This window comes from Plectropomus leopardus, chromosome 19 (genome assembly GCF_026936395.1).
Source record: "Plectropomus leopardus strain MGB_pleo_1.0 chromosome 19, ASM2693639v1, whole genome shotgun sequence".
Lineage (NCBI taxonomy): Eukaryota > Metazoa > Chordata > Actinopteri > Perciformes > Serranidae > Plectropomus > Plectropomus leopardus.
In genome coordinates, this window is record NC_142194.1 from 11085556 (window position 1) to 11097022 (window position 11467).

Below are 11467 nucleotides of genomic sequence, written 5' to 3' on the forward strand. Positions count from 1 at the left end.
CTAATCCAGTGACGCATCCCTTCCCTCCGAAGACATCTTCCAACCACAGTGCTCTCTCTTTGAATTCTCCTGAAGAACTACTCGAGGAGGGAAGAGAGTTCAGGTTTCACACAATAAGGTGTGATCATCACACCTCTGCACACATAAAAATGGACTGATGAGGCACTGCATCCCTAATTACAGATAAACCAGAGATTTTATGACATAATATACTCACTAAGACTTCCGCTTCACAGTGTTTGAGTATAACTTATGCAAACATCAGTGGCATTCCCCAGAAATTTTTCATAAATATGGCCATATGGAAAAATCCTGAGGCTGACTGAATTTTAGGGATTAAGTTATGCTGTTTTTATATAAGATAGCTGAAAACTATGTCGATATAGAGAGTTTAGGAATCTCATATTGATATACCTATATGTATATACTTATGCTATATAATGTGGGTAGATTGTAGTAACACTAGGACTGTGTTTATTGTATTGGTCAGAGTGCAATTATCTACTAAGTGCATTCACTGACTTTTATTACTTGTGTTTGGTGTAAATGTTTGCTGTTGTTTTTTAACTTTTATTTGCGTTTTTTTTTTTTAGTTTCTACCACTGAGAAGAGTAATTATGAAACCATTTGTTGCCACCGAGCTTATTTTCTGCAAAAATCCAAGGGGAAAATCCCATTGGCTTGTTAACGGAGGAATCGGGGCAAAGCTAACTTGTGCATCGGCTCTCAGAAACACTGCATGCCTGCAGCACTTTTGGGTGCACCTTTGATAATGGCCATAGCATTTGTTCCCACACCAAAATTTAGCCTAAATTTGGGGAATTATTTAGCCCCCTTCACAAAAAGCACACGTGGTGGAGTGCCCCAGAGATTACGTTTTTCTGTAAGCCAATGCAGAAGCTGACTTCACCCTGGTTCCCTCTTCAAAAAGCCTTCGCAATTTTTTTATTGGGTTTTGGATCATTAACTCAAAAAAAGCCCTGTGGTAAACCAACATTAATGACACTTACATGTTTTGTGCAGCAACATAATATTCAAAAATGCACACCAATTTTAGGATTTTGGAAGCCTTCATGCTTTCAACAGAAGTGAAAAGCTAACGTCAGGCTAAAAACAGAGTACACCGCGGTCGCACAACCTAATGACGCCACCACAACGAGGCTGTAAAGGCATGTTTGGCACGGCTTAGTGTGATGGTGTTCTGTAGTCTCATTTAGACACTTGTTAGCAACAGTCTTTTTTTAAGACACATGAATGCTTCAAAATTTGCAAGTGATCATTTTACGTGAAAGTCTCTTGAGCTTGTGTTAACCACAGATTAATTTCAGGCATCTAGCCAAACCCAACCGAAAAAAACAAATGAATTTGAGACAAGGGAACCAGAGTTAAATGCTGCTACTGGACTCATGCCTTATGTTGTCTAGTTTCACAGGGTATAGCTTAAAAATGAGTGTGCCACAGCATTATTTTCACCGTGGGGGGCTAGTGGGTCCACTAGGAATTATTTCACCCCTCTCTTAGCCCCTTTTGGGATGCCACTGGCTTATGCACTGGGAACCACAAAAAAGCATCCTTTTTGTCACGTGCTGCACATTTATTTCTCTTTGTTAGTGACTATGGACACATGGCACATTTGGCTCCTGTCGCTGGTGTTTTAAAGGGTTTCAACAAACTCATTAGTCACATGTAGCAGTCCCACCGGCCTAAGCTTCCCCGTGGCTGCTCTGCTTGGCAGCTTGCTGACCAACACAAGCCTCAGCTGCACTCGGGGATCTGTGATGCACTTATTGCCAAGAGGCTTTGCAGTCCACTTTCCCCGCGCAACCTGGTGACCCGTCAATCACAATGCCTCAAGACACTTTTACAAATCGTCAATATTGTCAGTGTTTGATTTTAAATGTTTGATCTGCAAGCCCACTATATTTAGTTCAGCTTAATGTCTTTGTACGGAAGATGTTTGCCACTAAGCACGGGCTAAAACCTTTAAGAAATCCTCCTGGTATGAATCACTTGCAGCTTAAGCACGTCAGAACTAAAACATTGCTCTCAAATTCGGAGAGATACAAGCCCAAAAAATGAGCAGCTGATTTGATTTTTTCATAAAAAGGCCAAAGTGGAAACTGAGTGTGATGATTGGATCTTATAACCCTGCGTATATCAGATGACGGCCAAGAGCCCAAAACGTCATATTTTGTATTTTTACTAACAATTTTCACTTAGGGAGGGTTTTGCACCTTTAAAAATAAATCAGATTCACTCATTACAAGCAGGTGTCATGCAAGTGCAGGTGTGTTAACTGTACTGACTTACTCACTTAGAGGTGCAGACTTGTGCACTTCCTACTTTCACAGGTATAAAAATAGAGTGTGACGTCCTGTGACACACTCCTGCATCTTACTGGTTGACAGCCAATGACAAATCGGCTCTGTTCACTAAAATAAACACAGAATCCATAGACTGCTCAGGGTTTCTGATGACAGGCGAACCAATATGAGGCAGAAAGCAAATACGTGCTAGACCTATGGAAATAATTATTAGATGCTTTGTTTAGACACCTTTACTTTCCCTATTTTAATTATTGTCATTTGTATTATTCTTATTCCCATTGTTATTATTATTATTTGTTTGTTTCTTTTTAATCTGAGATGTCCTTGAGAATGTGGAGAGCACTATGCTGTTAAGTTATAAAATCATGAAATCTATTATATCTATTATAAAAAAAAAATAGTATTGGAGGTAGCAATGGTACACTATGTACACTACCTACTTTACGCACTCACATTGTACATTATACTTTTATACTGTTGGGTGCTTTTATCTGTAATACACAAAAGTACAATTTCCAATTAAAATGTAGTTTATTATGCTTTAATCTAATAGGTGACTTTAGCTCCTCCAAAGTCACTTTTTGGTAAGATATTTGTACTTTGTGTTTGGATTCAGGTACTTCATTGTAGGGAACCTCCAGAAACAGCTTCATTTGACATTAGTGGTTTTCTTGTGATGACTATTTGAAAAACGTATTAAGTGTTAGCACTTTCATCCCAATGGTTTGGCACACTTATTTATTACTTATTTAATGCTTTTATTTCATGTATTCTAACCCATGTTTTTTACACGTATGAATGTCTGTGAAGATTTTAAGTGCATGTGAAGCTGAAGACAAATTTGCATGTGAGTGGACAATGAAGATACCTTTTCTTTTCAGCTTCCACTTATTTAAAGTCAATTAACCCAATAATATGAAAAAAAAGCATAACATAACAATTTCTCTAACCTTTTGTAAGTGCTAATTGGTACTAAACACAAAGTATAGCTGAGGTTTACAGGACTATCATTAATTAGAAGTACTTGCCCATTTACCAAAATTTTGGACATAAAATCTTGACCTGTTGATGGTTCCAGAGGTAAGGGTGGGGGATTCCCCCTCTGGGGACCATGAACGGCAACAACATTTTGTGCCAATCCTAGAAGATGAGATATTTCACAAATAAGACAAGTGAAAACCATCACAATGAATATCTCTCCAAAATTTCGAGATAATCCACTTGATAGTTGTTGAATTTAGGGCTGGGCAATATATCGCTATCATATTGATGAGACTAGATATTATTTTAGATTTTGAATTTTGCAATATCGTAAGTGTTGAGTTTTCCTGCTTTAAGAGCTGCAGTAAAGTGATTTAATTTTCTGAACTGTTCTATCTGTTGGGCTATTTACCTTTACCCGCTTACTTATTACAAAATGTATTAAAAAATGTACTGTGTTAATATTTTGTGAAAGCACAAATCAACTTAAAATATTGTCACAATTTACATTTTAAGATATTTGGTCAAAAATATTGATATTTAAGAGTTACTGGGGTATTGTGGGCTAACCCTTTGAAGCCTGAGCAAATTAGCTTGATTTTTTAACAAGTAACAAAAGGAGAGATAACCCAAAAATTAGCAAGAAATTAGCAAAAAGTATAGTAAAATTACCTGAAAGCTTCTTAAAAACAAGAAAAATAAAGAAATATATTTTTATTTTTTTTAAACAATAACAGAGATATGACCTGAAAAAAAATCAATACATGTAATATAATGTATTAATGTAGTGTAATTGTAAATATGCAATTATGATAATTATACATTTATTTTTCCCCAACTTTTTTCTTTTTTTTAATACTCCTGTCTAAAAGCAGCCCCCCAAAAAAGTGATGTCACTCCAGGTTTCAAAGGATTAAACTTTAACTATATCCAAAGTCATTATTTATTCTCCACCAAACTGGTTTAAAGTCTCTCCCTCTCTCACACACACATACACACACCCCCAAATCAAGCCTACGATAAGCAGTAAAAACCCTGGACCCTCACCAAATATTGGTCATCAATCTGAAAATGACTGCCAGAGAGCAACTTTTATCCCCAGTAATGCCACATCTCCACATGCTGAAGCTTTCCCCAGTATCATCCATTATTGCCCTCTTTATCCATCCATCTGCAGGGTTCTTTTTTTCCCCGATTCACAGTATACATGAATCATATGTGTCCTAAACGTGAATATGATCCGGGGGATTGAAACACCCTCTGGCAGCTGTGCGCTCCACGTGTATGTGCTTTAATGAAGCACCTGCATATTTACAGATGTTAGCATCTGTTGCAAGTGCCCTGGTTTGGAGGTTTAATTTTAGAGGAGCAGCCAGATGGTGGACAAGAGGATTACTACGCTAAGCCTTTGTCATCTGCTGCTGCTACACACTGACTGTTTATAGGCAAATACAAGGTGGACCCCCGCTGGTCCATTATAGCGTGGTTGGAGCTTTCGAGAGTGTGGATGACAAATGATAAAATTATCTAAGTGCGGGCTTATTTAGCAGTGGCGAGGGTTTGTGAACAAGCTTTTAATACTGCTTGTTTGTTTGAGGCTCATTTAACTTATTTGTTAAGTTAAAGCAAAGTCTCACAGAAAATTAGACTGGCACTTCTGGCACATTTATAGAGACCTGGAACCTTTCTGTCATTTGTCAATAGCTCAGCCTGCCAAATTATTTTGGACTGAACACAATGGTCTTGCTTTCTAGCTTGCAACAGCAGTTAATAGGTCAATATCAGAAAAATCAATAAGCTACCAGATGTTTCAAGTACGGACGTTACTGCTAAGAAGCTACCAATTCTAAAATGTAGATGTGTAAAACACATCTTAAATCTGCCAGCACAGAAGATCCATAAAATCAGCAGTTTCAAGATTAGTGTCACCAATTCAATATCCAACCAAATGTTTCCCCTTCTGTTCCTGAGTTATGGTGATGAATAATAGCCAGAAAAGTGTTTCTGTAGAACATTATGATGTCACAGTGAAGGTGACCTTTGACCATTTGGATATTCAGTATATTATGTCATCACTTCATCCATTTATCCTATTGAATATTTGTGTGAAATTTCGTCATAATTAGCTTGTTATGGCCAAAAATGTGTTTTGTGAGATCACAATAGCCTTTATCTTTGATCACCAAATTCTAATCAGTTCATCGTTGAATCAAAGTGGCCAATTTTGTCAAAATTGACGAAATTCCCCTCAGAGGTCCCTGAGATATTGCATTCACGAGAATGAGACAGATATACAACCCCAAAACATGGTGCCTCTGGTCACGGCTGTTACCAGCATGGAATCATAAAAAGGGAGTTTAATAACTGATTTAAAAGTAAATAATAAGAACCAAAACTTATGAGACCACAGGGCCATAATCTGATTTACTACTATAAACTACATCCTCCTTAAAGACAGGGTTCCTAAACATTTTTACCACTGAATTTTCAAAACTTTTCAATATTTTATCTAATTTCTTCTTCCTTATTTAAGTACAAAATGGATAGGCCTATATTGAGATACAGCCATGCTGTATTATTATTTAACACACACCTCCCAGGCATTTGCAAAAAAGCACTCTGCCATCACGTCAGACTTTAATGGCTTGTTAGAAATTCCTGTCGCCTACTACCTGCTTAATTAGGCTCATTGCTAATAGACCAGCAAAGCACATGCAGGTACTTTGCAAAATATCATGGTTGCACTCATTTTTGAGGGGAAATATAGAAAACCCAAAGACCTTTAGATGTCAATTTGACATGTGTCCAGGAATTTCACAATAAGCTCATAAATGCATTCACAGAAAAAAGGCAGATAAGCATCCTGTCATTTATGTTAATGTAGCTATTTTTTATATTAAATAACTTGAGTTTATAATGTTTCGCCATAGAAGCCAAAAAACATGTCTTTAAAAACACCTCTAAAACACTGACTATGGCTTTCTTCTATTCAAGCGTCCCAGCAAGCAGTGAAAGTGAGCCAGCATGCACAATGCCTGGACCCTAAAACTGAGGCAGAGAAATATAATCCAGCTCAACCTCTGCTGGATTTTATGATCACTTTTCAAAATAATGCTACCAGAACAGCAACACCTGACAAAAACATGAATTTTGAATTGTTTAGTTTATTGAGTGATTCCATCGTTTAAATGACTGTATATTTTCTGAAAAACATGAACTAGCGCCAACCTCTTAAAGCCATCACAGAAGTGCAATATCACTGTATACTGGAGCATTTGTGGTAATGTGAGTCTCCACCAGTCCATGATTATCTTGTGTGTAATCTCTGTTGCATATATCAGATACTCTTGAACTTTAATTCTTAATAGAAACAGAAACCCTCATCAAGTTGAAATAAATACAAAACATAAAGAAAACAAATTACATCTGAGTCAGGCGAACTGATGCCGACAGACAGATTTAACCCATCTGTAGCTCCCAGGATAAACCAGATATTTCCACAGTCGAAGTACGAGCTCTTAGTGTGTTATCATTTTTAACGACTTGTCTTTCTTGCACCAGAGAGTGCTATCATCTCCTTCACACTGTTGCAAAGCATCATGTGCTGTATATTTACAAGTTTGATAAGACTTGTCACTAAGAGATAACACCCGAAATATGCAGCTAGTAATAAAATATGATTTTGTTCAGCTCTGTGGAAGGTAAAACTGAAACTTAAGTCAGAATGCTGCTGTTTACTTCCTTCTGCTGCCGCCACCGTTAGCCAGAATCATCACCAGTCTCATGAAGATGTTAAGTGTGTCCATGTAAATCCCCATACACCTGTGAGATTAAAATAATGTGAGATCCATACAATAGTGCGAGTGCATAACTGACACCAATCTGCTAAAAATTGCATTTAAAATGCACGTGAATATTTCAAAGTGTGACTTACGCATTAATGGGGTCGTATTTCTGCACACCATAGAGTGGGTGTGTCTCTGCCCTCTTGATGACCTTCTGTGTGTCGTAGAGGAGGAACATGCTGAACAGGACCAGGCCTCCATAGACGGCCACTGAGTACAGGCCTGCTCCGAACGCTGAGGTTGGCGGCAAGAACATTGATCCTGAAGAAGACAGAAAGACTCGCTGTGAGACTGCGGTGAACGGACCAGTGGCGCCTACCTCCTTAAAGCTCCTGCTTTCAAGCATTCTTTAGATGCAAAAGCAGAACTGGGTCAAACAATTACTGAAGCAACTGGCTTTTATATCGGCATAAAGCAAAGGTGGAATTCATTGTAAAAACTCCTCTTAATGTAAATGTAAAGTTTTATTTTTATTTTCATTTTTATGACATAAAAGATGCTTTTCACTTTTATAGCCTGTTGTGACGTAAAGTGAGGCAACCTGTTGTTGCCTTTTGAAAAAGTGTTCAGTGTTCATACAGTGTCATACAGAAGTTTGAAGTGCTCCTTATTTTTATTATGAAAACATTTCACCAAAGTTAGCAGGGGGCAAATGTGACCTCAGCAAAAGGAATGTTTCTCTCTTTGACAGTTGCACTACTATTTCTAAATATATGAAAGAAATGTATCATTAGGCATCAACTGGATTGGTTGTGTGAAAACAGACACTCCGGGTGCAATTTACTCATCAGATTTGTAGATTATGGATGTTTATTTTTTCAAGAGGCAAAGTTTCTCATGTGGCTCCGCAGGGACATTATCTTTGTAATGACACCTTAATCCTGGTGTTTAATACTTGATTGTAGTTTTTAATTAAATGTTAAGTTTAAGAATGTTCACATCATGTCATTTTACCTTTTGCTAAAGTGTTCAGTGCTGCCTGTCGTGCCTCTGAGACTGGGTTTATGAGGTGAAACTGCATTGTACTAACCAATAGAGGAAGCAAAGACCACTCCAAAGCCGACAGCCAATGGCCCGCCCATGTTGAGGAACTTCTCACTTGGGGCACACATGGCCACAGTGGACAGACCTCCCACGATTCCTGCAGTGTACCAGGCTGCCCTGATCATCAGAGGCCCCCCCAGGAGAGTCAGGGGGGCGATGACAGCACCCATCACACCTGCCAATACATCAAGTGAAATGACAACCCTCATTGAAAACAAACAACAACAGAACAGGTCTGTGTCATACCTCTAGCTGTGGTGACAAAGTTTCAAATACGACAGCAGCTGCTGCTCTCTGACCCTTTACATGACTGCTCTCTAGTGTCCAACTGAGGCGACTACAGAACAGAAACAGAACAGCTTTCACAAGACAGTCTTACAAACCTGCATGCAACATCCAAGCGAGGTGTTTCGGCACTGGACTGTGTTCATACGAAATGGACCGGACCAGCATACCGGCACCAATCATAGCCGCAAAAGTTGCTCCAATAGCCTGTTAGAACAAAAATCCAGAATTCATATTAATAACCTAATTACATAAAATTGTTATACGCACTCAGTTCAAATTTGAAATGTAATATTGCGCTGCAGCGAAGACCTAAACAACACATCCGTCTCCACTTGAATTATTAAAACTTACCAGCCAGGATCCTCTCATCATCAGACCCATAAGTGCCGGCGTCCTGCTCACTGCTATAGCTGACAAAGCCGTCATGCCAACACTGCCTGCAAAGTACATGTAGGTGGAGTGGATCCTGTCCTTCACATACTGAGGCCAGATCCTGCACAGAGAGCAAAGAGCCACGTGAATATGGAGATTAGTTTATACTCCTGCGCTGAATCAAGGCTGTTTCTATTACATGACTTTTGTATATGTTTATTATTCTTATTGCGGTGAGAGTTCTCATACGCCCCAAAAGGGTTTCTCAACATACACTTGTATGCAAGACAACAATAAAATATTGCCTGCGCAAAAAGCCTTTACTCACACTGCTTTCTCAATGGCACCGATTTCATTGGACATGCCAAGTCCATAGTAGCACAAAGCGCCAAGACCGACTGCTGCACCTCCAGCCAGGATCATTCTTCCCATGCTGTCAACTGTGGGCATGACAATTATTATTTCAAACATGCTCTCCTTGGATGTCATAAACCCAAATGCTTAAAAAGTGTTATTGATTAACACCGTTTGGCATTAACCATGACAGAAGGTTATGGGTTAACTTTGCTAAAGAGAATGGAGAGCACAAAATTCTAGTTATGTACCAATACAGTGTGTGTAACAGTATGGAATTGTATATTTAACTTGTATGCATCAGTGATTACTTCTGATGGCGGTATCTGTTGCTGGCTCAAAAGCTGCCTCTTTGAGCTGGTCTTTGGATGTCTTCCCACGGCGGAAACCAAATCTGGCCCTTGTGGAATAACCCTGGAGAAAGAAAAACTAACTTTAAATGTGTTGGTTCAGTGGCTGGGGTTTCATGTTCGACAAAAACAGAAAATCATCAGGGAATGTGCAATATGCATTTGGCCACTGCCAATTAGCGGACACACTAACATTTCATTAAACCTCATATCAAACACAGTCAAAGTGTTTTTGCTTGCAGACTTATTGACAGAAACTTCCACAGAGAACAAAGATGTTTGTTGTTTATGATGTTTGATGTTTATTTGATTAATAGGGACACTGGTGGGACAAGACAGTTACTGCAGGAATTGTACATCCATGACAAATGGCAGCTCACAAAATCATTACTGAGCTTTAGGCATGTCTTGAGTGCAACCTGGTGTAAATACACCAGATTAGTATTGTAGATCTCTGATTGTCTGTCCAAGAGAGTTCAAAACATGCTAAGTGGAAAGGCAGGCCACACTAAATACTTGCAACTTTAGCCTGTTGAAGCTGATTATTTTGAATTATTTGCAATTAATGATGTATACATATTTCCTGTATGTTCTGCTTGTATTTTAGTAAAGAGACTACTGAGGAATAAATATGTTTGATCATTAGAACCTTACTAAAACAACAAAGTTAAGGGTGTCCTCAGACTTCAGTACAATATTGTAAATATGCCAAAAGTGTGCATGACAAATTGAGAACAGATTTTTTTTTCCAAGGAAAGACAATCTAGCTGTTTGATTAGTCGCAATGTAATCTTTGCATTCAGTGACTACAACCTCATTTGCTGTTGTGACCTAAATAAAACGTACTACAAACCTCTAATCTTAGGTGATACAAACTAATAGTTGCTGTATGTGATTGGTATTGGTGTGGTCATGATTAAAAGTAAAAGCAGCAATCATTAAGTTTAGCTAAATGTTAGCAGCCTGTTGGTGTTAACTGTACAGTACCTGCTGGGGCCTGAGCAGCGGTGGACAGGCCTTCAGGGTGGGTGTCCTCAGGGCTGAGGAGCCCTGTGACAGCACAGGACGGAGCCCGGCGAGAGGAAGACTCCTCAGGCATGTCAGCCTCGCCACCAACATGGTCACGATGTTTTATCCTGTATCAGGCTGAAAGATAATCAGAGCGTCTTTAACACCGTAACTGACAGAAAGTCGTGTGACATGTTGGACTACATTTACAATTATTTTAATGATTACAGTCACAAAGAGAGCTAAGAAACAAAGATATATAGTGTAGAAAAAAAACACTTGCTAGTTGAAGAAAAGCAACTTGCACATCGTAACACTGCATGTTAGTAATCGTTTAGCTAGCTAATGTTAGCTAACACGACATATGCTAGCTGCGTAACGATTCTGTAGAAACTTCCGGTATTACAGCGTTTGTTCTGATGAAATAAAGCGTCTATTACCACTAAGAATTACTTTTTTGTGTATAAATGGCTATTTTCAAGGAGTGTAGGTGAAAATAAGCATCACATACCAAGAGGGCGATGATTCTCGTTCACCTTTCCAGAAACAAGTGCGCAACTTTCTGACGCAATTGTTTTGCAACCTTCGTGAAGATTCTCCATTATTACGTCATCACTAAGCGACAGGTTTTAAGGGAGTTGTAGTTCTTAGTCAGGCTGCGTTTCATAATCCTATAACGCTATAATTAGTAATGTAAAAGTATTTAGAACAAAGCAAACGGCAAAATCAAGATGTAAAAATACTTTTTTTGAAAACAGGAAAATGCTTATTCATGAAAAGACTGCAATCATTGAAAAACTTAAGTAAAAGTAGACCGTATAATTACAGTTATCCGCAAAGTTGCATTCACTTAAAAAAAACGTCTCTTGTTTTTTCTGTGTTAACGAGATAATTATCC

General features: G+C 38.5%; 1 protein-coding gene across 1 annotated transcript; it reads right to left on the reverse strand.

Moving 5' to 3' along the window:
• Nucleotides 1–6452: 6452 nt before the first annotated feature.
• ghitm (growth hormone inducible transmembrane protein) lies at nucleotides 6453–11225 on the reverse strand. The gene is made up of 9 exons (XM_042507860.2): nucleotides 11081–11225; nucleotides 10549–10707; nucleotides 9523–9625; nucleotides 9186–9297; nucleotides 8837–8978; nucleotides 8581–8689; nucleotides 8184–8372; nucleotides 7243–7414; nucleotides 6453–7130 (listed from the first exon to the last, which is right to left on the reverse strand). Exons 2-9 carry the CDS (start codon nucleotides 10678–10680, stop codon nucleotides 7043–7045), a joined length of 1047 nt encoding a protein of 348 aa, XP_042363794.1. The 5' UTR covers nucleotides 10681–10707; nucleotides 11081–11225; the 3' UTR covers nucleotides 6453–7042.
• Between the last annotated feature and the right edge of the window lie 242 nt (nucleotides 11226–11467).